The sequence below is a fragment of the Agelaius tricolor genome, unplaced genomic scaffold, assembly GCF_023055355.1.
Source record: "Agelaius tricolor isolate 1412-34295 unplaced genomic scaffold, bAgeTri1.0.p SCAF_22, whole genome shotgun sequence".
NCBI lineage: Eukaryota > Metazoa > Chordata > Aves > Passeriformes > Icteridae > Agelaius > Agelaius tricolor.
Genome location: NW_027269282.1, coordinates 633,550 through 661,411, shown reverse-complemented (window position 1 = coordinate 661,411; position 27,862 = coordinate 633,550). Strand labels below are relative to the sequence as shown.

At 48.2% G+C, this 27,862-nt stretch overlaps 1 protein-coding gene across 2 annotated transcripts; it reads right to left on the bottom strand.

The window, feature by feature from the left end:
* Positions 1–1,618: 1,618 nt before the first annotated feature.
* ARHGAP19 (Rho GTPase activating protein 19) lies at positions 1,619–27,160 on the bottom strand. Of its 2 annotated transcripts, none has more exons than XM_071446227.1 (12): positions 27,087–27,160; positions 14,648–14,913; positions 10,619–10,699; positions 10,064–10,273; positions 9,295–9,521; positions 8,708–8,794; positions 7,706–7,771; positions 6,788–6,976; positions 6,000–6,098; positions 5,314–5,406; positions 4,774–4,842; positions 1,619–4,299 (listed from the first exon to the last, which is right to left on the bottom strand). In XM_071446227.1, the coding sequence occupies exons 1-12, from the start codon at positions 27,146–27,148 to the stop codon at positions 4,243–4,245; spliced, it is 1,506 nt and encodes a 501-aa protein (XP_071302328.1). In that variant the 5' UTR covers positions 27,149–27,160; the 3' UTR covers positions 1,619–4,242. The 2 variants fall into 2 exon arrangements, with proteins under 2 accessions (XP_071302328.1, XP_071302329.1); XM_071446228.1 differs by lacking the exon at positions 27,087–27,160 and adding an exon at positions 17,717–17,815.
* Positions 27,161–27,862: the final 702 nt, after the last annotated feature.

The following is a 27,862-nucleotide window of genomic DNA, read 5'->3' as shown; positions in this document are numbered from 1 at the left end:
AACAAAGCTGGGCTGCAACAGGATGGGGCCAGAGAGGTGGTGCCAGCTGAGATCCCACTCTGAGCCACAAGTATAAGGTCAGTGTGGGACCCAGCACGGAGATCTTGGCACCTACATGCCTGAACAGTTTATGAGCTTCAACACAAACTCTCACTGGGAGATGAGCAAACAGAACTAAACATGGTAATTTATTCACTCAATGAAAAAATATTAGTTAATCCAAGCCAATGAGATTGCAAAGCCTGATAACTGGTCTGGCTGATGCCAATATCTATCGCTAGCAACAGTCATGTTTTTTGTCTACACTGTTGCCCTAGGCAGTGAGATGCAGCAGCAACATGACAGCTCCCAGCCACACATGATAATTTAAGAAAGAGAAAATATCTTATTTCAACTCCAAACCAGGGCAGAGCAGTTAAAAAAAAAAAAAAAATCAAGACAACTTGCAAAAATTGATTTAGATAGCAGTGACACCCTGAAGAACTTATTTGCAAGTCTGTGCTGTGCAATTTGAGATAAAAACTGTTTAATGAAATGAAGGTGAGCACTGCTTGTTTGCTTTGTAACATCACTGCTGTGCACACATACCAACAGGCCAAAGCAAACACACTGAGAGATGAGTGATCCCTCTTTAAATATATACCTTCACCCAGTGTTGGGTCCCAGTGGCTACTGCCCTTCCACTTGCAGTCAAGCATAAGTGCTTGGATTGTGGCTTCAGAAGCCAAAACCTACTCATTTTTTTGAATTATGTAAGCCAGATAAAGCTGTCACTTTGAATCACAGCTTATGAGGGGGGCGATATTTGGATTTTCAGTATTGAAGATAGCTGTTGTGAGTTTTTGCATTCCTTTGTTCAACACGTTCAAGAAGAGAAACGTCTCTCCAGACTCTCATGCCCACTTTGAAGTGCACAGAGGCCCATCACCCCCGCTGCCTGAGCTCCAGGGAGATGGGGCTCACCATTCCCATGACACCCAAGTGCAGGCACGGAGGAGCAGGGGGCTGGCTTGGGGCTCAGCCTGCAGGAAGGCAGCGCCGCTTTCAAACGCGCTCCTTCTCCTGCTTGTTTTTCAATTGCATGGCGAGGATGTTAATGAGTGTCTGAGCTATGGCAGGCAAGCCCAGGGCATTTCAAACGTGGAAGAACTTCACAGAGAAATAATCTGCATAAAATCTGAGACGCCATTATTAAGAAGGAGGAAAAGAAAATGCAAGCAGAAAGCATCCTCTCTCAGCAGCCAAGAGCGGCAAGAGAAGAATGGCCCTACAGAGAAAAATTTATTCATTTGATCCATTATTTATATAAAGTGTTCTTTGTAAACCTGATTTCCCATCACCCTGGATGACAGCAGGGGGAAGACAGGAAAAGAAGAGGTCCAACTTCATACTTCCAAGGGAAAGACAGCCTGTCTGGGCACCCTGTATCATGCAAGTATCCCAGAGGCTTTCGAGCCCTAGTGCCATGGGAGGCCACCCTGCAGGTGGGCAGCACCTGACCAAGCACTCCCACACTTCAGAGTAGTAGCTCTGGCCTTCTAAGCAGACATTTCCTTCTTTTTGAAGGTGGATGGGAGTCCTTGTTGTCCCAATGAAATTGCTTAAGCCACCAAGCAAACCCACTAAAAATAAAAGCATTTAATGTGGTGTTTTCACATAACACACAGAAAGGCAACAGTCTGCAGCAGTACTGACATAGCATATATAAATAAGGACAAAGATTAAAAATACTCTGGAAATGATAGACTCTGGGAACAGTTAGCGGCTGCTCTAGGAAGAAGCATCCTCATGAGTCATTGCACAGGGCAGACAAACGAGACATATCCAAGCATAACTAAAACTCTCCCATGCCTGGGAGACAGCAGGAATGCATCGGGACAGCAACAGCCAAGGTCCTAGGGGTGGAATCTGCCAGCCACACATGGTGAGCCCAGCAGCACAGACTAAAGCCCGGGCACTGAACCCCTCCCAGGACTGATGACAGCACCCATCCCCTTGGCACCCATCCCCTTGGCAGGTAAGGCATGTGACACATGCAGAAGGCCTGGCCAGTGCCCCATAGGTAACTTTTCTTAGAGCTGGACAAATCTCAGCTGTGCCAGAAGCCAGACAGAGCCCCTGAGCTAGAGCCATCAGTAAGGGAGGACAGTGGAGAGTTACATTTGTCTCATCTATATGGGAGCAGTGTATTTAATTTCAGGTACAAGACTGCCTTGCCAAGCAGTCACCCATACAGAGAGATGCGAGATATTCCAAGTAGGGACAATGGGGAGAGGAGGAGTGAACAAATGCTTCACCCAGAAATTGCCCCAATGCGAGTAAGAGCAGAGATAGCAGGAGCAGACCCAGCTCTCCCTGTGCTGCCACTCGACCTTAGTCTGTGCCTCATCTCTGCTCAGAGGCAAAGCTGAGATTCTCAGGTCTCTGCGAACAGCAGGCTGCAGGGACAGGGCAGAAGTTCAGTCAGAAAAACATGGTGCCCTTTGGAGAAAAGCACACAGACAGCTTCAGCCTCTGGAGGGAATGATTACAGACACATCCAAAAGCACATACTACTACCACAGCAAACAGCCTCTGCCCTTCCTCACAGCATCACCATCAGTATGGTCCCTGAAGAACCACAGCTCTTTCTTTGCTGTGACAGAGGCTCCTAACACCAGCAACTCCCAACTCCCACATCTACAGTCCCTCAACCCCCTATATTTTCAAGGCTCCAACTGGGGTCAGACTGGAGACAAGCATCCCTGATAAAGTACCAAAAACCACCCTTTGTACCGAGCAGCATGAGGATTTGTATCTTAAAAAAAAATTCACAATTAAAAAAAGGGACAAATTCCAGTTAAGTTACACAGGGCTCCAATGCCCTGTTCTGACAGCTCCAGCCAATCAGACTGAACTCCCTGTTCATATCCCAATATTCACACCTCCTGCCACCAGTTGTTTCAGAAAGCTGTCAAGAGCAGAGCTCTAACTCCTGCTGGCTGCTGGTTCTTAAAGATTAGAAGACAAATATAATTGGATTCCAGAGATTATTTACTTTGCTGAGAAGGGCTGAGAAGTGTTTAGATGGTCCCCCAGCTGATTAAATCTTCATTTCACAGTAGCAACCCTGTGTGTATCCTACCTCAGAGTGCTTGCAGACAGGTTCTTGGCAAGACTGGCTTACTGGAGCTCTTTGGCTTAACGAGACGGCTGACATTGGCCAGCTGTGACTGGGGTTTATCCTGTATCTAGAAGGTTTCATCTCATTTCTGCAGCTCAGACCAAAGAGCTGAACCCAGCTTCAGCCTTTCCCCCAGTTTAATGACTAATCAGCCACTTGCCCTACCAGCCATCCACATATCTTGAGCCAAAGCCTTTGGCACCATTTGCAGCAGAGCACAAATGGATGGAGCCCTCTCTCACCTCTCACACTGTGTGTTTTTCACACACAGACACAAGACTCTGCCTGCCCCAGGCACCTTAACTTCCAAAGATTGCCAGCCTCCTGCTCTCCTCAGCTTAAGCCTCTCTGAGTGAACACAAAGCTAAGACTCCTGGTTCAGAACTGTGCCACTTAAACATGAGGGCAGTGAGCAAGGGCTGCATCCAGCTCAAGCTAAAACAGAGGGATGAGTTTATTGGGGAAGCTGCTTTCCCCTGCCCCTACTTGAAAAGATGGCATCCAGAGCCTCTCCTTCCAGGCCCATCCCATGCTCTGTACCGTTCGTGCACTTCAGCCCTTGGGAAACAGCAGAGCAAAATGGAACCAAGAAGCAGAGAAGGGAATGTCTCCAGAGGAGGACTGGAGGCAAGCTTGGATGTCAGGATGTGGGTAAGGGTTACAGCCCATCATTCTCACTACTAACAGGGGAAGGAAGCAAAAACAAGCCAACATGTTAAAACCTCGGAACAGAAAAGCAAAAAAATACAGCCTAGCAACATTACAAGAAAGCTGGGAGTGCACAGAGGGCCCTGCAATGAACAGGGCTCTCCTTGTAAGCAAGCACGCCAGCTCTTCCCAGAGCCAGCAGGTCAGACATGCTGCACAGGTTTTGGTTAGATAGTGGTTTGCCCCATAGTAAAATGAAATGTAATTTATATACAGAAACAAATCCCTGCAATCCTTGCAAAGGTCCAGTCTCAGGAGCGCTGCTGTGTTGGTGAGGGTTGCTGTGAGCCTGCAGCACTCCCCTCTCAGTGCAGCACGTTCACAGCTTGTGAGACGGGGCCATCCCCATCCATGCGTTGGTGCCAGGTGATTCAGAGGGAGGATGAATCCTTGGAAAGCAGGCGAGCTCGCATGCGTCTGCAGGATCCCTGGAGCAGAGAACAGGTGCTGTTAAATGCTTGAGACACAGAATACCATGCAAAAAAAGGCTGACATTCTCCCTCTGCAAGGACCCTTCCCTGGTGTCAGCCTCCCACACCTTTGCCAAAGCTCAAGATGAGGCAGAGAGCAGAGAGGAGCAAACACAGCAGTCGGTCTTGGGCTGCACCAACCTCTTGTCCCACTGCTGCCCTGACAGGCTGTTAGCACCATCCTGTGCTGCCAGCTTCCCTCTGCTTCCTGCAACATCCAGCCTGCCAACTCACAGGCAGAAGGGCTGTAAGACCCTTCAGGGTCTGGCTTCCAGCATGCCACCTGCCTGCAGCTGAGCACGGAGCAGACTGCTACGAGCTGGGGCACCACAGCTGTCCCAGAGCCTTGAGTGTGTGCTGTCACCTCAGCAGGTTTCAGCACACCAGGCTCCCTGCAGGAAGAGGAATGGGGGGTAAGGGGAAGTGTCTCACCTCTTTCTGGCCTTCCAAAGACTTCAGCTTGGCCTGGGACATATGAGCTGGAGAGCCACATTTCTGTAACTGGACAAGAGAGGGCAATAGGAGTAGAAAGCTGGTGAATGAACTGGCATCCACAGCCTTCCCTAGGAGCAGCCTGTACCACCAAAGAGCATCTATCACCCAAATCCACTCTTGGTTTGTCTGGGACAACCCTACTGCATACAGGCAGCAGGATTTGTACAACCTGTGGAGGAGGATGAGAGAGAGGGAAGGGAGCACAAGACTATGCCCCAGGGCAGGACACAGCCAGAGAAACAAAATTGGAGTAGAGCAGCTACATCCTACAGCTGTCATCCCTGGTCTGACACTGCCCTTGCCATCTGCTCTGTTCTCCTCAGAGCAGCTTCTCAGGACCTTATTTTATCATACGGAAGAAACTTGGAACCCTTCTCTTGAGCAGAGAACAGCTCCCTAGGGATTTCTGAAGTTGCACTCAAACTCCCCACACCCTTCCCCACCAGCAGCTTCAGTGGTGCTGGGAGCAGCTCTTACCAGCTGGACGTTCTCTTTGCTGACCCGCACAGGCTCTGGTGTGGAATCCCTGCTCTTCCTCTCCAGGATAACTGGAGTTCCCAAAACTTTCCGCTGTTGTAAGAAGAAAGGGCTGTTGGCTAGTGCTTAAAGTGCAAAGTAAAAAAGAAAGGGAAGGAGCAGGATGCCTTGCTGGTAAGCAGTTGAATGCTGGGAAAGAAAAAAAGGAAGCCAAGCTGCGACAAAGATTGCAAAGCAGAACCACATGAAATACCACACCACTAGGCTGAGCCTGCCTGATTGTAAAGAGTCTGGGAGCTGACCTGGGGCCTGGCCAGGAGCCCAGCTTGTCAGAAGCAGGTACATGCTGCTGTAGGGCAGCCCATAATGTGCTAAAACCCGTGCTAACATGCTAGACTTCATGACCAGCTCCCTGTCAATCCTCATCTCATCTCAGGAAGCAATCAATTTTCCAGAAAGATGCATAGATCCTACAGCCATGTGTTTCAAGATAATTACACTTTACACTAACAAGGCTTTTTGTCACTCTGCTGCCTTTTCTGCCCCAGTGGATCTGTGTTGTTTGGCAGGCAATACTTTGAGGAGTCTCTACCCTTTGAGGGTCTCATTCAAGGCAGGGCAAGGCAGAAGCAAAAAGCAACATCAGAAATTCACAGCAGAGAGCAAGGGTCAGAGGCTGCTTTCACCTTAATGAGGCCGCTGAAGGAGCGCGAGCGGGTGCGTCGTGGTGCTGGGGATGTGGGCACATCAGAGCCAGGAGTCAGAGCAGCTGGATGCTTATTAAACTAGGAGGAAACACGAGGGCAGTATGTTAGCACAGTTATACCTGTCCCTTGCTGCTATGCTGCTCTGCCTGATGTCCCAGAACTCAGTTTCTCTCCTTCACCCCCTAAAATGGAGGAGCAGCTCAGAACTGCAGGAGGAAGAAAGCAGAGGAAGGCCACACCTTCCACCCAGGATTACGGGGAGTTTGGGTGCAAAGGTGCTTTGTGCTGGCTACCAGATTAACCAAAAGTGGCAGATGTTGGGAGCAGAAAGAAGGCTGGGCAGCAGCTGGAGGCTGGCAGCCACGACTGCTGCTGACCATATTGACCAGTCTGTCTGGTGCAGCAAATTGTCTGAGACCAAGAGGAGACCAGTTTGTCCACTCTCTGCAGGCCACAGGGAAAGAAACTTTTCCCTTCCTGAGGGAGGAAGCTCAACAAGGCCATGATCAGGACTGGGAAACTGCTGGCTAGCAAGTCCTTAGCTTGAAAAACCAAACTTAAAAGTGCTACTTGGTACAGCAACATCCAGGACACCTTCTCCTCCTGTTCTTACAGTTCTTACAGCTCTGCCCCTTACACAGCCCAGAATCCACTTTCCCCAGCCTGCCCAGGATTAGGAGCAACTCTCAAGAAGATCCTGTCTTTAGCCCTGTGCCCAGGATTGTGCTGACAAGCACACCCCAAGATACCTTTCCTCCCCACACTACCTGCCGGATAAGCTTCTTCTTCTTTGCAGAGTCAGGCATATTGTGGACGTGCAAGAAGAGCTCCTTCAGTGCCTCCTCTGTGCGCTGCTGGGTCTCCTCCTGATGGCAGGAGTCCAGCCGGCTTCGCTTCTGAGACTTGAGGGGCTGCAGCTCCTTGGAGCCAGAAGACGTCAGCAAATCCAGGTCGTCCTGGGAGAGCGGAGACAGAAGCTGCTTCCCATGCTTTAATCCCAGCGAGCCACCCATCTGAGCCAGTCCAGGAGAGTCTCATGAGCTGCCTCAACCCCAGTGAAAGCACAGGACTGTGTTTTCCCTACCCCTCTGCAGCAGCACTGCATCAGCAGGCCCCGTGCCAGGAAGAGGTGACAGCAATACAAAGGTGACCCCATTGCTTCTTCCCTCCCCTCCCAGATGCGAGCTGCAGAAGCCCTTCCAGGCTTGAGAAGGGTCAGTGCAGCTCCTTGCCATGCATGTTCCCTCTTCTGCAGCTACATGAGGCAGGGAAGCATTTGCTGGCAAGACACAAATGTTGTCCCAGTGGCAGCAAGTAGCCTTTATCTCAGCACTTCTGCCAAGCATCCTGGCCATGGCAGCAGGCGTGTCCGTCAGTTTGGAAGGAGCAGCCCTGTGAAGGAGCAGGTGCTGCATGTACTGGGCACAGGGAGCAGGTTTGCTGCTTAACAGGGGCTCGTAGCTTTCTTTCCCTGTGCTTTTGATTAACAGATGCTTCAACTCTGTCCAATTTCCCTAATGCAGCCGCCTGCACTATCACACCATATGCTTCTCTTGCTCCTGCCCTCTGACAGATCCTCTTTCATGACTTGGTTTGTTTTCAGCTTCTATCACTCACAAAGACCCATTCATAACATCACAGCCTCTGCCCTTTCATGGAGGACAGGCTGCACTGGCTGGCCTTACCTTTGATGTGTGGGCTCTGGATCCCAGATAGTGCAGCCTGGCACACTCCCGGATGTACACTGGAGCCTGTGACCATGAGCAGAGAAATGGCCAAATGTATGTTTAACATCTCTGCTCTTGGGGCAATTCCAGCAAGAGCTGCTTTTCAACCATACAACACAAGCCACTTGTATCAAGACTCAGCCATTCTGGGCAAATAAAGCCATGGAATTTCATGTCCTCTCCCTGTATCCCCTTCACAGTATCCTCCCCTTCACAGTATCCTTTACATGCAGACATTCAGCACAAGTGGAACTCAGAGCAGGGATAAGTTCCTGTGGAACCCTGCTCTAAGTAATTGCCCCAGTTCTGAGCTGGCCAAACTGGGGCCAGACAAAGAAGGCAGAAGGGGAACTCTCCACGGGAGGACTCTGCAGTGAGCAGATGCTTCCAGTGACCAGGAAGGCCCCGAGAAGTTGAGACTGTCTGTTGTAGAAACATTTCCTTGGAGGAACAGTTGAAAGCCCCACACTCCTGACTGTCCTACCCAGCACCCTCCTCAGAGCTGGACAGTGCCTGTAACAGCAGTGGGCTGATGACCATTTGCAGAGAAATTCCCAACAAAACAACCCAGTGCATCAGGCATTCTGCTCCCGGCAGCACTGAGGCAGGACAAATCCCTTCCATTCCCTTATCCTGCCAGAACCCGGGTGCAGCCCGGTGTGTACCTGCCCTCGGGGCCAGGTTTCCCGCCGGGCAGCAGGTGCTGCTGTCCAGCAGAGGGGAGTGTTACACTGCACCGTGCTGCTGACCTGCCCTGGCAAAGCCACCTCCAGCACTGCCTGCCCAGCAAAGACCTCCTCCCCAGTCACTATTGGAATGGTTTCTTGTACAAAGTCTTCTTCTCCTACCGCAGAAGAGAGCCCACAGAATACACACTCAACATGTGGGATCTGTCTGGACAAGGGGCATTCAGCCTCCTGGTGATGGAGGCAGGAGAGCAGGATGCCAAAGCACACTCACCTTGAAGAGTTTCTGAGAATGTTTGATCATGAAGGTCACTCCATTGTTTAGCTTTGTGATATTTTCCTGAAGGTCATTTGCTGTCACCTGGCAAGGGGACACAGCCATCCATTAGAAGGGGAGGAGGAGGGGTCTCTTCTGGGACACAGACACACACACAGTGCCACAGCAGGAGATCTCTGAGATGACAGGCAGGCAGGGCTTATAGCAGAACTCACAGAGCCAAAGCTGCTCTGAGAGGAGAATCAGATAACTCTGAGGCAAAACAGTTCACCAGCAGCATAAGAAAACTTGAAGAGATATGTTAGGTTTTTCTGGAGCTGACATTCTAAGAAGAAGCATGACTGTGCTGTGCTTTCAATTTTACTGAAACAGAAGATGCATAAGTTGCAAATAAGACTCATGGCAGGTCTGGGCTGAACATTGGGACTGAGTCCTGCCAGGAAGCTCCCACCTCTCCATCACAGCCTCCAACCCTCACATCATTGTGTCAGTACTCAACCTTCTCAAACCTTTGTTTTTCCCCTGCCAAGCCTTTGCTTTTTACCTTGCAATATCCCACCCACAGACACTGAAGCATTGCTCACATTTCTGGGCCATAGGATGTGGGGTGCAAACATGAGGGCAAGGTTGTGGGCAGACATCTTGTTCTTGTCCTGCTTCTTGGCAGTCTGGTAGAGCAAGTCCAGCAGCAGTTTGAGCAGGCTGCGGTTGGGAGCGGGGAGGATCAGAAACAGCAGCTGGAGGGCTTCGATTTGGCGCTCTTTGTCTGGAGTGCTGGTCTTATTCCCCTTCTCATCAAACAGTGTCAAGTCTGCCAAATCACAAGGCAGAACATGAAGGACACATTACCTTCCCTCAGAGCTGTCTGTTGCAACTGCTTATCCTTTCCTCTTCATATGCAGATCTCCTACAAACCCCTGCACAGCTCTTGGCCCTCCATCTCTCTTCCCCTCAGCTCCCCAGCTCCCCACTTGATGTGTTAATCTATGCTACTCCTCCCACAGAACAACAGAGCTGCTAAGAGCTGTGAAGGCAAGATGGAGCAAGTTCACATAAGGTAGTTCAATAACAGTTATTAAATACATAGAAACCACAACTTGCTCAAAACCCCGGACATAAAACAGATGGAGACCCAGGTTATCACTGTGGGCTTTACCACTGTGGTATCTGAGAAGAATGGTCTAGACAGACTTGGTCTGATTTGTTAATCAGCTCCTGTCTTTCCACCACCAGGCTGAGGTGGAGGAAGATTCCTTCTAAGGCTGCCTTTGAGGAATACACTTCACAGCCTACTGTGCTTTCTAGGCCAATTCCAGTCCTTCTGCCCATCCCTACCTCTTGCTGCCCACTCACCTGCAATTTTGAGGTGGGCATGGAAGTGCTTGTGTGTCAGCAGCGGCTCTGGTAATTCACCCAGGAACATCTTAAGTAGAGTGGCCACATCGTTGGAATGAAACTCCCCAGAGTCCAGGTCAATATCAGTCCCACTGTTCAGAGCATCCTTTAGGATCTGTTGCCTGATGCTGTTGCCTGGCACTCGAAACAAGCCTTCTGCTCTTAGATCTGCTCAGCAGAGGGGAGAAAAAAGGGCACTGAATAATCAGAGGCTGATTTCCCACCTTCTTACTAAAGTAGTTCCCCCCTCTTTCCAGAGCTGGACAGCAAACCACAGTGAACTGCATTCAGAGACATGGCTTCAAGCTGTCTCCCACCAGTACAGAAAGTCCTTGTACAAAGGGAAATAGACTGACATATCTGCTAGGCAATTCTGGGGAACAGCTGCCCAGGGCAGTCCCAAACTCCTGCTGCTGGAGAGCTCAGAGCTTGTCACTCTGTGTGCACCAGAGACCTGAGGTGGGCCAGACAGACAGCCATGGGGATAGGAAGGCAGCAATCAGAGGCACTTACTCTTGTGCAGATACTCGATTAGCTGGGAAACCTGTGCAATGCCTTCTTCTGTCAGCGGCGAGCCAAACACCACCCCCTTCTCTGCAGAACAGAAAACAGCGTGTTCAGGCAGCTCAGAACCAACAGCCACAGAAATTAAAGCTCCCCAAACAACAGCATTTCAACATGCAAAGAGCAGAGCCCCAAAATGTTAAGGGTGAAGGTGACAAGGACCCTCACAGATGTGAGGTTTCACAAACACTCCAGAATAAGTGACTTCATCTCACCATGCTGTACTCACATGGGCTTCATCATCCTTGCTTCTTACCTCAGTTTAATTACAGCTTTTATCAGCTAAAACAAATATTCTCTAGCCCTTGAAGAAAAAAACAACACCAGAAGAGATGCTTCAGTTTAAAATGGCACAGAATCTGCAAGCCCAGACCTCACAAAAAGAGCAAAGTGGGAAAGGCAGATGTAAGAGCCTGGACAGCCTGGTGCCTGCCACACTGGCACACTCCACACCATGAAAGAAATGTCCACATTAATCCTCACTGTGGCTTGACATGAAATGGAACAGAAAGAAGAGTTGCAGCTATGAGTTTATGGGAGAGGCAAATAAGCACTACTGGGGAGAGCAGACATATTCTGACTGGCTCACACTAGCTTCCTTTTCAGGCATGGGTAAAACATGGGATTTCCTCATCCCAGTGAATCTCTCTTCTACGTCAGCTGCCCTGGTCTGAGTGAAGTATGAAAGCTGAACAAGGCAGAAGGAGAGTAGCAAAGCAATAAACTGGGCTCCTCTCTTGAAGTCTGTTCCCATCTCATGGGGTTGAGACTGGGCAGGAGCTGCAGCTCCAGAACTCCAGTAAATAACACAGGTTATAGTCCCAGAAGATGGAAACAACTGAGCTGAAAGAAAGGGGATCCCTGCAGGGAAGGAAACATTAGATGAGAAATCCATTTAACTGAAGGGCATTTGTTGAACCAATGTAGAATACTCTTCTTGTCCACAAAGGAACTTCCCAGGTGAGACAGTGATTATCCAGAAGGACAGTGTTTTCTAATAAATGCAACCTTGCTACTGAATGGATTTTTCTGTCCAACACACACAGCCAGTATGATCTGTCCCTCAGAAGGTGGGGAGACAACTCCCAGAGAATTCAGCAACCAGAACTCTGGGCACCACACTTCTTCCCTCAGATGAGTATAGGTTTGGACTGGAGACAGGATACTGGAGAGACTGTACCACAACATGCTGACTGGGACTGAGAACTGGAACCAGGTACAGAGCTGGTTTGTCCTGCCCTGGTACTTAGGCTTCAAAGAGACAACAGATATGAGAAAAGAATATTCCTCCCTTCTCCATGACCAGACTGCCAGCAACATGGGTCACTTCTGAGGGCAGGCTGGACATCTGCACCATTTGCACTGAAGGTTTCCCTCCTTACTGCTACAGCTGATGGCCCAGTAATCCAAGCAATGCATTGGCTGGTCTGATAAAAGTTATCTCCCCCACAAACTTTCTCTTGCTTTTTTCTCCCCTCATATCTCATTTTGATTTTACTTGCTTTTGGTCTCTTGTACTACAGATCTTACTGCTCTGTGGTCTTGATGCTCACAGCATGTGAGGGAGACCTGTTAACCCTAGGCACTTCTCTAGCAGCCATCCTGTGTAACTAAATTTATTCCGCCTGAAGAATGTTCTGCTTTCTTCCAGGACTTCTGAAATACATGGTAAGCCACCAGGAACTCCAGCCTCCTGTTAAATCAAGAACTTTCTGACCTCACTCTGATAAAGCACATGCTTCAGTCTTGCAAGAGAAAGGAGGGCAATGCGAGCTCTTGATCCACACCAAAGATCTGAAAGGTTTGAGTGCAAAGGGAGAGAATGATTGGCAAAAGATTCTTGTCCTTGAAGAAAACTAAACTCATTAGACATTCAACAGATAGACTCAACAGTGGCCAGGAACAGAAGAGGAAAATACATCTTCTTGAGACATGCAGGGCCTGACAAATTCAATTTAGTTTTGAAGTCAGAAGCTGGTATCTGAATGAGAATTTGATTCTCAAAGAAACTTGAAAGATGTGTCTGGAGAATGGATGCTGCATTACAAAGGCTTAGATGTTATTGTACAATTGCTTCTGAAACTAAGCAGCAGCATGAGACTGAGTTTCCTGATGCTCAAAGAAGTTGTAAGCATTTGCAGTTTGATCAGCTCTGAGCTCCATGGTCCTTGGCCTCTGGCTTTGAAGAAATAAATTTTTTGTTTGTTGTAGCTGGTCTATAACATGAAGAAAAACAAATGATGGCTCCAAGATGAAACACACAGTACATGAAACTGATTTTCTCTGTAGTCACAAACCTCTTTTCTCAGACTTTGGCCAAGGAGTTCACAGACAGTGCCTGTCAATGCTGGGAGACACTGCTGTTGCAGCCTGGGAGTGCAGCCAGCAGACTTGGAAACATCTGCTAGCTGTAGTGACACACAGCCATGGAGACATGTGAATGGGGGAAAGCAGAGCTCTTGGGGAACAGAGTTAGCAGGAGATGTCAGCTCTGATAAGAGCACTGCTCCCAACAGAGTACAGATAATTTAATAAAAAAATTGAGCTGGAGAAGGCTCACCAGCCCCTGCTGGAAGGTTTTGACAAGAACATGGGGGTTTCCATACACACTAAGAAAACATTTTTAATTTGGAGACTCACTCACTTTTATTTGTGAGCAAGTGGCAAGTGCTAGAATTTAAGGTGTCTGCTACTCTCTGGGAAGAGGGAGAAGCAATAACAGGTATGAGCACAGTCTAACTGCAGTTTAGGGGCAGCACAGAGACCTGCTATTGTGGAGCAGCAAAGTAAGTAATGGCAAAATAAAGTAATTCTCATCTAAGGATGCTAAAGGACTTGAAGTCTTTTATTTTCCTAAGGTGAGTATATGCACCAGGATTCTTGATGGGTCAGACAGAAGTGGATGGCTGAAACTGCCACCAGAAAATTCTGCCTCATCACTAGGGCTGCAAAGCTTGTCCTTATGAAACACAGTGGAGGAATAGGCTTGGTATAATCAGAATCACTTTGAGAAATTATATAATGGTTGAAGACAGAAAAAAGCTGTAGTCAAACTATGCCATAGCAATAGCTCCCTTCTCTGAGATACTCACAATAGCAGAACTGCTCAAAGAAAGGGGAAGACTAATCAGAAGTGTTCAACCTCAGGGTGCCAACATTTAAAGGCAGCTCACAGCTTCTCTGCCAGCAGCCAGCCAGTCTAAGCTGGGAAACCAGAGCTGAGGAGGAATGTGAGGGGGCCAGATGGAGGCTGCTTCTGCCTAGAAGAGTGAGAAGGTTTAAATGAACTTATCAGGAGAACCAGGCTTCCCTTGAGTGTGGGCAAAGGTGGGAGAAGACACACACACACCTAGAACACCCTTTTAGTTTCAACAAAACAGAGTGATAAATGCCAGCCATTGAAGAGAAAAGGACCTGAATACAACCACACTCAAAAGAAGACTTCTGTGAAGGGCCTGGGGCTAATGTTTCACAAGCAAGACAGCTGAACTTGAGAGAAGATAAGAATAGTCAGTTTAGCAGAAGAAAACTCCAGTGGAATGTTTGTCTAATAGAGAAAGAGAAATATGTCACCTCCCTGAGTTGAAACTGGGCTTCATCAGTCAGTCTGCAGAGCTTTGTCACTGACTCACTGAATTGGGATATGGACCAGAGCAGCACTAGCATTTGGATGGAAGATACTTACAGATTTCTGAGCTGCACAGTGGGCAGCTGACCCACTGAGGCCAGCCTGACACACACCACAGCAATAATCCCAGAACAAGGGGAACTATTCTCAAAGTGCAGGGCGTTGCCAGGATCAATTTCCTGGCCTGTTTTGCTCCTTTCTGGAAGTGGCATCCCCAGAGATTATGAAACCATAGTATTTAGCATTCCACAAGTTCAAAACTATGGGCTGAAACTTTTGTAAACTCAGTGTAACAAATGGTGACAGCATCACTCAAAGGTGGGCACCAGACTTTGTGCATCCATACTCACCCTTGCGCTTCAGAGACATCAGAGAACGAAAAAATCCAGAGGCTGTGCTGTTTGCCCCAGGCAGCTTTGGGTCCTCCTCTCCCATGAGCTGGGCCAGCTCTGCCCCAGGCAAATCAATGAGCCTGGTGATGTTGCTGACAACCAGCTCTGTGAACACCTCTGGCTTTTCATGGCGCAGCTTTTCCACAAAGAAGTCGGGATTGAAGATGATCGGCTGGCTGCGGAGGGAGGAGTCATTGCAGATGACAAAATTGCAGATGGCATCTCTGAAAAAAGGGAAAGAGGAAAAAAATACAGTAACTCCTCATCACTTTGGTTTTTACAGCCAGCTGGTCTGCCCTGAAGGAGACATCTGCTGACACAGGAGCTACCAGTCTACACCAACAGCACTGTCTGACTTTGGTGAGTGCTCAGCACAGCACAGTTACATTTCCCTATGGAGCAAAATAATTTCTGGACTGTTTGTACAACACAGTCTAAGACGAGCACTCCACAGCGTGATGATGACATAGGCAACACCCAATGAAAACTACATCTACATCTTTACTACTTGTTTCACTGTATCTACATCATACTAGCTCTGGCAGAGATGACACCTAATATTTTACATTAACTTATTACTTTAAGTCATAAATAAGTTTGGCTTTACTTCCCTTCCTCCCCAGAAATTCACTCCCAGTGGCCCAAAAGTCTGAAAAACAATCTAAATTTTTCATGGCCAGCTTACACTCATCAGTTCCTATTGCCATTCTATCATACCTACCTTTCTATCAACAAACAGATAGTTCCCATGTCCTGGGACTCTGTTTTTAAGGTCATAAATGTACAACAACACTGAACCCTCAGTTTTGCTGTGGGTGTGGTCAAATGCTCCCAGGTAACACGCTGCCAACCCTTTGGTTACTGTTCTCTGCCAGCTCCTCACTCTGAGTCTGGAGCAAGTGAGTACTCATTGTCATGAGCCATGCAAGATCAGTCCTTGAGGAACCCCTACTAACTTTTCACCTAGATCATCCCTTTTCAGCTCATCCAGTTCTTACCTCTTTGTCATCCCTTCATGTCCTTTATCTGCCCTCCCTATTCTCTACTGACACCTTTCTTCATTTCATAGCTTCTCATGTGGCATGGGAAAAGGGATGCACCCGAGACACTGCTCTAACAGTTATCTCAAACAGGTGCATAACTCTACCAGAGGATAGGTACATTTACCATGTAGAAAATCAAATCAAAGAGTTATCAAAGAGATATCTCATGTTAATCAGCACTCTTAATGCTCACACTTAACTTTTATCCCAATTTCCATCTACCTCTAGGTTTTCCGTTACCTCTTCCCACCAGTGTTCCAAACATTTTCATATTTCTGAAGTCAAGCCCAAAGGCTGGAGTTGCCCAGCTTCTCCCTCCACTCTTTTACTTAAAGGTGAGGATTAGTGTCATTATTCTCCAGTCATGAGCTACTGTCCTGATTTCATACTCAGCTATAAAGTGACAGCCTGGCTCTGTGAATGGGTGTGCCAGTTCTTCCAGGGCTCTGGGAGGAGGATGCCTACCCACTCAGCTTGCACATATTGTGTGTGTTCAGCCTGTGACATTTCTCAATCTTTTAATCATTCTTTAGCTCTTATATAATACTTTCCATTCTTTCTACATCCATCCTCAGCTGTGAGCTATCACTGGACACCATTTTCCAAGGGCAGCTGCCAAGTGCACAGTTAATAGGGATGCTGTGCTTATGTACCAGGAATCACATCAGTCCCTTAGATGCAGATGTGGGGCAGTGAGTGCTCTGCTGAACACCCCTAAGCCCATAAAGGCTTTCTCTTCAAAACAGGCTTTTCTAGAGAAGACCTGGAGCACCTTGATCTTCCTCTCCTCCCTGCTGAAGGGTGGAGGCCATGCCATTGTGTTCAGACCATGCTGGGCATCCTTGCTCACTGCTCAACACAGCTGCCACCAAAAACATCTGCAGCCCCCTGAACCTCACATCCACTGGCTCAAGAAACAGAGCACTTCACTGCTGGTTCAGAGACCTCAGCAGCTTCCTGTTCTCATGTAAACTGACAGTAGCTCACGACAGGGGGACATCAAAGCACATAGTGGCAAGTCACCTGAACTCCAGCCCACCTCCACACATTATCTGTGAACCCAACAGTTATCTAAGCTACTTTATGTTTTTGGCCTGAAAGACTATCTCCAGGATTTCCAGGATGCCTGATCAGCATAACAGAACAGAAGCTGGGACTCAGGCTCCACAAGAAGAAAGATACTTGCTGAAACAAGAGGAAATGAGACTCTCAGCAACTCTTGTATCGTGAGAATCCATAGCAAACCCCCCTCCCCTTTACACTGCTCTCCATGGGTGCCAAAGACGCCCTTCAAGAGGATGGAGAGGAAGAAGGTCTGCAAGGCAGGCTGCAAGGCAATCTGCCAGGTCATCTAAAATTTTAGAAAGCTCTTAAAGGCTCCCAGCTGCCTGGCTCAGTGGCCTAGCAAGCACACTGCTGACTCCAAATGGGGGCCATATTTTGCTGAGCACCTCCCAGCCAGTTTTTCAGCAGTTTGTTATCTGCAATAAATCAAGACCAAAATGCAACAATTCGGTATCAGCTGCCAAAAAGCAACTGCCAATGGATCTGATCATATTCGCATTTCATTGCATAGGGCTACAATGCGCAAACAAGTGCCAGCTCTGCCCATAATGTGGAGCAAGCCCTTTGCTTGAAACCCATGACAACTCATTCTGTGCCAATACAGATCCTGAGAAGGGTTAATAGCAAGTGTATAGGCCCAGTGACCCTGCCTGCAATGATCCGTGCACTGTTATTCACTCACTAGCAGTTTTGTTTCCCCACAGAGAAGATATGCAAATACTTTGAAGCAGTTACATCAAGCATCACAGATTATCTCTTCCCTCTGACAATTAGATATCTGGATTCACAGAAAGAAAATTAAACAATTTTGTCAACTAGCACTGACTGATATGATTTCTCTGCACAGCCTGTGTTAGAAGTCACACAAAGTCCAACAACATTTAATGCAAAAATAAATAGAAAAAAGTAAATTTCTTACATGAGTGCTGAGAGCTTTTGAAGAGGCATTAGGAAGCAGAGACAGGGAAAAGAACTTGCTCCTTGTTTCCAGCAACAAAAGAAACCTGCCTGTCCCAGCACAGCCTATGCAAATTCCACGCATGCTACGGGACACAAGGGCGCATTATTGGGTCTGAAAGGCCCCCTTGGCACACACTGGGCATCAGCCTTCACACAGGGACAAAACAGAAAAGAAAAGCTGGACAAATTGATTCATGTCTCTTGCCAAAGGCTGCGTTGCTGGAGTTTAACTGCAAATAATTCCTACATAGAAACCAGGGTTTTGAATCAGGACCAGCGTGGTATTAAGTGCTTTCCACCTGTATCCAAGAGGAATCTGCAAAATAGTTCCAAGTCTACCCTGTGTTTACCATGAGTAAAGCCAGGCAAACACATTCCCAACGGCATCCAAGCACAACTGATGTTACAGCACTGGCAGGACAATCGCCAAGTCCCTTAACTGCACAACCCTGTGCCCAGAAACCTTGCTGGAAACACTCTCTGCGCCTGCCTTTCACACTTTCAGATCCTTTCAAAGACAAAGCACATAGATCAGCCCCTCAGAGCTGGACACAGCACCTGGCCATTGCTGCTTGCTACCATTACTGTGCCACCATGTGCTTTTCATCCACCTCAGGATTCCTGTTCCACATTTCTCTGGATTCCCGTGCAGTTTCCCTGCCTGCTGCAGCTGGGACCAGCCTTGTGTACGCTTGTTGTGATATGGCACTTCAATGAGCTACTTCATTTTGAAAGGTCACTTTATTAGCAGCTCTTCCTTACACAGAAAATTTGCTTTTGTATCATTATTGCTAATCAAAATGGAAATGTGAAGCAAGCCCCTATTTCTGAGCAAAGATAAAGCCCCCACTGGCTTTACACACAATAACCCTGCCAATCCTCACTGCTGCACACACCATAACCTTCAGAAAGAGCCATGTGCCCCATCTGCTGTTTTCATGTTAAAAAAGAGAGATGGATGTACTCTACCTACATTCACAGTTTATATAACAGCAGCAAAGGGGAGACAAACACGTATTCATGGAGTTTATTGCCTTTTTTTTTTTTGCCTTGCTCGCAATTACAGAGTTATATTTTCTATATGCTGTGATCTCAGATTGCTTTACGACACGTCAAAAGACAATAAAGTAAAGGAATAAATAGCTTCCTCTCCAGTCTCATGAATATAATCAAATCCCAATGAATAATAAAACCTTGTTCTAATAGGGTTGTGATTAAGACAGCAGATTAAAAAAAATGGGTCCTATATTGTGCTGAGATTCTTGCCATTCTAGTATCCTTCAGAGGCAAAGCCTGTGATCCCAGCCAAGTCACAAAGAAAGCTGTCTGTCACACACAACGTTTTTGCTTCAGGCATGACAGCCCCATCATTTCATGGGGAGTGGATGGTGCAGGAGGTCAAAATCATGATGGATCAATTAATCCCTAAGGTAACTAGATCCAGGCCAGGGAAATGCCTTGGAAACTGGGACAAAAATGAGACTTTAACTGCCAAAACCTGGTGATCAAACCTGCGGTGCAAGAGCTCTGCAAGCAGGCAGATAAGTTCACGTGGCAGCAAGCTTGCATTCGGATAGGTGAGATGGAGCTGCTGTAGTGGCTATCACAGGTCTGATATTGGTCTAAATCCACACATGTGACAGAAGAAAGGTCCAAGAAGCATGAAATAGAGCATAAGGAGAACAGAAGGCAAGAAAGAAAGAGAAGGAAGAGGTACCTTTGGGGCAAGGCATCAGCTGTGTTTGTCTGGCTGGGAAAGGGGATACACTGAAAGCTAAAGATTTCAGAGGAGCCTTATGTGTCTAACTCAGTGGACAAAATCCATCTCCAGTGTCATTTTGCACGCTTTGTATGTCATCACCAAGGCCCTATGCTTCAGACACGCCACAGCAGACAAGTTTTACCATGGAGGAGTAAAAGGATTAAAGAGCTTTTGAAAATAAGGCAGATAATAGGAGAAAATCTCCCTCTATAATAACAAAATCTTTAGATTATAGGAAAGAGCCGGCTGGTACCAAATACTAAGAGCAAGGTGATAAGCAGGCAGTGCTGAAGAACACAAAACATGAACAATTCTCTGCCTGGCTAAGCACAAAGGGACATGGGACAGATGCACACAGGCTTGGATTTCCCCAGGGAGGAAGAAGTAGCGTTGTCTCCTGTGCTGTGCCAGAGTAAGGAATCAATTAATGAGGATGTCTGAAGACAGTATTTCCAGAGCCAGATAGGAGCCATCCCAGATTTTGCAAAGAGATGAAAGAACCATAGTGGAATTATATGGAATCATTTTAAGAACAAAAGGACTAGAAGAAAAATTATTTTCTAGATTAAAAAAGAATAAAAAAATAAAAGTAGTCTAATGGGAATGGACTGCAGAGACATTAGAAGAGACTCCACAGTTAAAGTTGCTTTGAGGGCTGTACTTCAGACTGACATTCTTGTAAGATGGTGTAACAAAGATCACATTCAGGCCTCACACTTGGCACCCTAACTCTTCATAGGATGACTGATAAGCCTCTGGAAAATGTCAAGAAAAACACAGAGTAATTTTTGCCCAGGGTTATACTCATAAGGTCTTCAGGGGCAGAGTCCTTTTGTGATGAGTACACAGTGCACAGCACAGTGGGTGCCAATTCTTGCCTACTGTCTCTAGCTTTGACACAAGTAAGCCTTATGAAATATCACTGTCTTTTTAATTTTTGCTTTGCTTTCTTCACATTTAAATAGCTTACACAGAGTGATTCAGCCTTCTGACTATGAGAACCAGATAATAATATACAATTTAAATGGCAAGGAGCTGGCTAAGAAAGCTGCTGTTATTGATGGTGGCCTGTGCTCAACAACCTGGAACTAATGCAACTCCTGGCCACCTTCTGGAAACCAGGTATATTGGTTATCCCTGTCACTGCTATCATCTATGAATTCAAATTCTGTGTCAGTAAACAACTCAGAGTAGATCTTGCCAACACTGGCTACACATCTGTGATATGAACCTGGAGGAGATGGACCTATCTGAAAAGATAAAAGGGTTGGGAGGGGTGGGGGTCTGTGCTTTGGAAGAAAATGAAAATGCAATATATTACCAGCGTCAAAGAAAACAGCAGAAGCAAGACAGCTTGATATATGTGAAACATCAAGAAATTTGCATTTCAGCATGAAATTTCTTAAGTTTGACCTGAGTGAATTCCTTGTGATATTTTTAATAATAGCCACTGGAATATTTTAAAGTCAATCAAGCAGTACTTCAATCAGCCATCACAACATCAGAGCATCCAGATGCCTTCTAGTGCTAGGAGGGAGAGAACCAAGGGGTGCCTTAAAGACAATTGCATGTTCACTGCTGCTCCTCATCAAGTCTCCTTCCCAGTGCCACCACCCCAGGTCCAGGTGCTCCCACACTCTGTGATGGCTCAGCTGGCTACCCAAGACCCTGTAAAAAATGCAGAAAGGCAGCTACCACCAGAAATGCAGTAATTTTACATTAAAGATCTGCAAGCTCACATGTCTGCCTTAAGATCAGATTACCAGAGTCGAACAGTGTTAAATAGGAATACTGCTCTGATTTTCATGACTGTCAATGCATTTGTGTCTCTATTTTAATATAAACTCCTACTGGGAGCAGTGATAGAAGAAGAGCCTTAGATCCAATCCTGATTTCCCTGAAACCAGCACCAAAACTGAATCTTTTTAGATGGCAGCAGCTGCCTCCTCTCGTTACTGATGTGCTCACTTTTATCACTGTGGCATTGGGAACCTCGGTCACAGCTGGGGACTCCGCTGTGCTCCGTGCTGTACAAACAGAACAAAGGCAATACCCTGTCTTCAGAGGGCTGATAGCTAAATCTGAAATGAATGCTGCAGGGACAGAAAAGAGAAGGAATCCCAAGAGAAGATGCAGCACTATCAGTCAGCATGACTGATATAACTGAACTCTGCCAGCTTTTCTGTAGACACTATTAAAAAGGAGGGCGAGGAAGGACAGGAAAAATAATCAGGTCACACTGCAGACATTTAGAAGAAATACAGCTTTTGCATATGGGGTGACATGGGACTGAGCATAAAGGAGCTGGTTTGAAAGCTATCAGGCAGGGATGGCTGGGACATGGGGCTGAGGAGGCAAGAGCTGAGCCCCACGCACTGGCTGGGAGCTGCTGGTGAGGCAGAGACAGGCCAGCAGTGCCAGGCAGCTGGAGAAGCTTGGCAGTGCCACGGGGCACCGTGTGGCACATCCAGACCCTCACTGCAGGGTGGGACACAGCCTGAGGAAGCCCCACAGCCATTTCCCACCAAACATGTCTGCTGTATCCCCAGTGCGCTGGTGGGTACTTTCCAGTTGACAATAATGATAGCATTCTCTTACTCTTCTCATTCTAAACTGTCTTTATCCTCTTATTTCCCCTGGATGGAAGCCAGGCATGGCCCAGTCCCACCTATACCTCCTTGGCACCTAGCAATCCAAAATTGCTGCATGCACCTCTGATTGTCACCCTTGCTCTTGAAGGTGAGTCTTAGGGCATCCTTCAGAGGCAGGATGAAATGGAGTTCAGAGACCAGCAAAGACACACCATCTATATGCTTCTCAGCCCAGTAGCTCCAAGCTAGTGTCCAGGTCAGAGCAGAACTACCATCTATAAACAGCAACCCATAATAATCAGGTTTACTTCTGAGACAAGAAATCAAGCAATTACACAAAAACAACACAGAAAAGTTAACAAGCTATTGTAGCAACCAGTCTGGGAACTCAGAGCAACCCAGCAAGGCAGGACAGATGTTTTCCTAAACCCTCCCACAGGATGATACCCAAAAGTGGCAGCACCAGCTGGTGCCCAGAACACATTTGGGAATCCCATGCCACCATCAATTGGTAGACTGGTGCTTGAGCAAAGCACCACAATTTGAGTACAATGTGCTGCAGCACTCACAGGTTTGCTGGACTGCTGCTGCTGCTTTTTGTGCACTGAGAGGACACTGAGGTCAGGACTCACAGCCAGCTCCTCACAGTACTGTTGGTGAGGTTTTGTAGTCACAGCCTGGCAAATACAGAGGACGAAGGTATCCAGGAATTACAGCTCTTGCTTTTGTTCACTACACTTCTGTAATTCCACAGTGCTCCAGAGGTGCAGTGAACAAGCTGCATCCTTGCATCTGTGTTTTGTATCACAGTGGTGTTTGCAAAGGATGATAGCACATCAAATCCCTCCTCATCAGCAATCCTCTGCAGACACCACTGAGTATGTCAGAGGCCACATCCCTTGCTCCAGATGTGTAAACTCCTACGAGCTGGAATTGTGATGAGGAACACCTGGATAGGTGCCAGCATTTAAATAAGCTGGTGACATCTGGTCAGGGCTGCCGAGCACACAGATAAACAGGCTGGGCCCGCCACAGAGCAGCACAGCATGCAGCACCAGAGAGACACAGATACACAAAGCAGCCCAATTAACTCACCAAACTGAGCAGGATGGGGGCCTAGGGCTTTTGAAGGGGATCTGGGCAGGCTAGGATGTCAAAAACTGGAATACTGTACACAGATACCAGGATTCATTTGACAATAACCTACAGTGTCACTTTACGCGACTCTGGTGAGATACAGCTTCTCTTCACATCCTGCCTGACAGTTCATCTCTGTCTGGCTCAACTCTGCTTCACTGCAGAGCCCAGGGAACTGTGATATATTTATACAAGCTCCAGGGGCCACTCAAGAGAATGCAGAGGGGCATGTGCGTGAGGAGAGCTCCAGGAACCCCCAAGAGCTTGTGAGGATGTTCCCTAAAAGGCTTCCTGCTCTCCAAGGCACAGAGAGCCACAGCATGCTTGTCTGCTGCTATAAGACAGCTTGCAAACAGGGCTGTAGGAATGCCCATATGGAAGTCCCAAACCATAAAGCTATGTTTCAACCTTGAATTTGAGCTCCAGAAAAACAAAAAAGAAAACTAATGCCATTTCCCCTGAGAAATTCCTGCCTCTGAAAATCAGAGCTGCCACATTACTGCTCAAGAAGAAAGGATGTTTTGGCTGGAGTCCAAATTATTAGAGCTTTATAGGCCAAAAGCAAACACATTAAAAGTTCCTGTAAGCCAGCTGGCAGGCAATTATTAAGCAGCTTATCACATTCTCCGCTATCTATAGTTTCTGAAAATAAAATTTATGAGGAAACTCTAGATGGTTTAATTGCAATTACCTAGTGTAGAGGTGAGAAAGGCCAGGAGTCAAGGAATGAGGGTTTTGCACTTTGGAGAAAAGGGCCCAGACACCATGGTAAATGTAATGCATTCCCAGGATGAGAGGTCAGGGACACACCAGACCTGTGAAGCTTTGAAAAACTTCATCCTATTTATCCCAGCAAGCAGCCACATTTCCTCTCACTTCTCTGCCCATGCTGACTCCAAGCCCCCTGTGACCTGGGGACACAGGAACCCTCGGTGGCAGTCCCTAGGATCACAGTGCAGCTTTAGTAACAGCGGGGCTGTGCCTCAACCCAGCAGAGCATAGGGCAAGGAAAGAGCCTCAGCTCCCTGCTCCTGCCTCCAGCTGGAGGGCGAGTGGAAATGAGATCCTACAGAACCAGACAGGCCCAAAACAACTGGCAAATATAAGGGCTCAGCAGTGACGAGGAGCCCAACTCAACACTCAGAGGCACAGTATTTCTAAGATGGACTTGACTTCAGTGTAACCATTTGACATTAGCCAACAATTCCATGCTGTCCCCATCTCCTTCCCATCTGTTCATGTCATTTATTAAATCAACACACACTGAGGACTTTTGACCTTTAGGACAAGGCATTTGATTCCCAGCAGCTCCTAGCACTCAGTGCTTCAGTTTCAGACTGAGCTAAATGCCCAGGCACCTTTAAAGGAGTGATAACGAAGCTCTGTGACATTTTCATAGGCATGTAAATGTGCACACAGCAACAAGGCAATGGCCAGGCTGGCAAGGAGACCCAGACGCTGCGTTGGGCTATGTGGGAAGCAATGCTCCCCCTTCACACACACAGACAATAAACTGAAGGGTAGCAGAACAAGGATCCTGTTGTCAAAGCCCATCCCACCCTGGATGGGAACAGGACAGGGTGTTACATGCAAACATATAAAAATACTGCAAACACAACATGGCCTTGAGTTCAGTTCAGATGCAAACCTCACAGGACTTGGATGGAGTATGGGGTCAAACACGAGTTTAGGTCTCAAAGATTCTCATAAGGGCTGTGGAAAAGGGAATGCATGAATGAGATTGCCCCCAGCTCCCAGGCTTTCTTCAGAGAAAAGTAGCCATGTGTTCAAACTTGGCTTTAACTCTGAAATCAACCATTTTTTCTGCCTGACCCTCAGCAAGTCACTTTGATTTTTTGCCATCAAGTCATGTTTACAGTGAACATTTTCCTATTTCCAGTAAAACACAGATGGCAACTGTGTCTATTTTCATAACCTGTTTATGATGTGAGCTCTTGATGTCCAGTTGTGCAGTGCCACTTTATCAAGCCATTTTAGCAAGATGCTTTATGGCTTTTTCCAGCTTCTTCCAGCCCCACTGCTTTTTCCCTTCCACTCACCCCACCCCTGCCATATCAAATAGCTGACATGAGTGCCTGGCAAAGCGTTTAGGCACTGCTTGAGTCGGACATTAAACGCATTCATTAAACAGACAGATGTTTCTCTTTTGAAATTGAGCACTCTGGCACAGTGCAATCTTCATTCTCAGTTATGAAGAACCAGGCAGAGGTTACAGAGACTACAAAGAGAAGAGAGAGACCCACACAAATCATCTTCTGTCATGTTCAGTAACATTTGGTAAGGAGTTTAGGACAACCAGGTTTTAATTCCAGTCTTTAAGTCAGCATGCTGTAATAGCACACACACAGCATGCAAGCTTTACTAGCTAACTTGCACTTCTCTCCAGATGAGAGGAAATGGGGGCAGAAGCACAAAAAAAGAGGAAGCTTTGTGGCCTGTGCAGTGATAGGCCAGCAAAGCAAGAGCTCGATTTTCTAGCGCTACCTGTGGGTGACAGGCAGTGCTGGAGGAAAATTTGTACTTCAGGCTTTGCATTAACAGAATTGCTTATGGAGGGTGGGAATAAAGAGCAGGAGAATACATCCTAAGGACAACTGCCAACATAGAAAAAAATAAATCTAGTCATTTAGGCTGATCCAGGCCATGTTACAAATTCTTTATCCAAAAGGGCATTTTAAGTGTCAGCTGTACTAAGCATACAGATCCCTTTACCAGGTCCAGCATTTTAGGCACTCCCTGCCCAAACAGGCTGCAATGAGCACCATCTCTTCATCCCTACTGCCAGGGCAATGCTCTGCCCCAACCCAGGTACCACAGCAGTGCCCCCAGATAAGCAGAGCAAGTGCCATCAGGATGGGTCCCTCAGCAGCGAGCAGGATGGCACCACTGTGAATCAGGCTGGGTAAGAGGCATCAGCCCTCTTATAAATAACTGCATTTATTTATTCACAAGAATTACCATTCAAAGGATACTCAGTTTGCAGCTACACACCACACATACAGGGAGAGAAAAAAAAACAGAAGGGGAAGAAAAAAGGTACTGCAGCTTTTTAATAGTCATCCGACACGGCACTGCTGTAGCGAGGTGCTCATGCAGTCCTTGCTGTTTTATTGCAGCAGTAACAGAACGGTGATACATACAGAAGTGTGAGCTGAAGGTGGATTACGTGAAGCTGACATCGCCTGTGTGTTTGGAACGCCAGAATAGCGCGGGCAGAGCGGACAAAGCGAAGGAGAAGGAGGGCTAAATGCGAAGCCAGTCTGTATAGTGCCATCACCCTACCAAAGCCCGCAACTGCCGAGCGCTCGGCGCGGGCTCTGCGGCTGCGGGAGCGGCGAGCCGGCCCGGCGGGCCCCGCAGAGCCGCACGGCGGGCACGGTGCCTTGCCCCCCCCGCGGGAACACGCCGTGCCGGGGCGGGATCTGTCCCCGCAGAGGAGCGGGCGGCGCTTCCCCGCAATGCAGCACCGGGACGCTGCGGGGAGCGCTCCCCGCCGCACAGCCCCGGGCACACGGGCACCGCGGGCACACGGGGCCCTACCGCCACCGCCGCGGGACCCCGCGGCGGCTCGCCGAGCTCCGGAGCCGCCGGAACGCTGAGCCCCACAGCTCCGTTAAGGTGCCGGGGCACCGGCGGGCGGCGCGGCACCTGGGACGGCGCGGCTCGCACGGGCAGCGCCGCAATGGGCGGGCTGAGGCCCACAGACCGGCGGCTGCCCATCGGATGGTGCGGGATGCCCGACCCGTACAGCGACGGCCGGAGGCCGAGGGGAGCGCGCCGCCGGGACGGGGCGAGGGGTGCCTGGGTCCCGCTCCTACCTGCGGCCGCCGGACGCCGGTGCTCCCGCCGCCATCTCATACCTGCCGCTCCGCCTGCCCATTGGCCCGCCGCACCACCCCCTCGGCCCCGCCCAGCCAGCGCTGCGCCACGCCATTGGCTGCGGCCGGCACCGCCCCGCCACTATTGGCCGGTTCGAACGGGCAACGGCCGATCCGCGCGCCCGAGGGGGCGGGTGCGGGGGAACGGCCGCCCGTGCGCCGCGCTGCCTGCTGGGAGTTGTAGGCACCGGGGGCAGCGGCAGCAGAGCGGTGCCGCAACCCCTCCACTGCAGGGAAACCCACACCGGCCTGACGGACACCGAGCCTGCTCCAAGAAGCACGAGTTACACCATGAACTGCAATTCCCATCTCGGCTTGAGTGTTTTTTATCACTGCTTTCCATCAAGGACAAATAGAGAACATAGATACTGGAAGAGCAGTTTTATTCCGTTTTTCCCCTTTACGGGTGAAAGCATCTGAGTGCTCGCAGCCAGGGTCTCTGTGGCCCTCTACACTTACTGCACCTGCAGTGCTCAGGTAGCAACTATAGAAAGAACTTAGAAACAATTGAAACTGTAGATTGGAGTGCTGAGGGACTAGGAATTAATGTAATATTTTTTTAATTGACTAGATTTCAGCTGGAGCGGTCCCTTGGCATTTAAAACTCCACACTTAATTATCTTGCTGCCAATCATTTCAGCCTAAACACCAAAGCTCCTCTTATACTGCTGTCCCCAGGAGGGTTTTTCCATCCCTGCAGCATGTGTGTGAGGAAT

What these genes read in the sequence shown, in the direction of transcription:
- ARHGAP19 (XM_071446227.1), bottom strand. Translation starts at nt 27,148, where the DNA reads ATGGGCAGGCGGAGCGGCAGGTATGAGATGGCGGCGGGAGCACCGGCG. An exon ending in CCGGCGTCCGGCGGCCGCAG is followed by an intron (nt 14,914 to 27,086) that starts GTAGGAGCGGGA and finishes CCCTTTTTTCAG; the next exon opens with AGATGCCATCTGCAATTTTG. An exon ending in GATGTCTCTGAAGCGCAAGG is followed by an intron (nt 10,700 to 14,647) that starts GTGAGTATGGAT and finishes TCTGTTCTGCAG; the next exon opens with AGAAGGGGGTGGTGTTTGGC.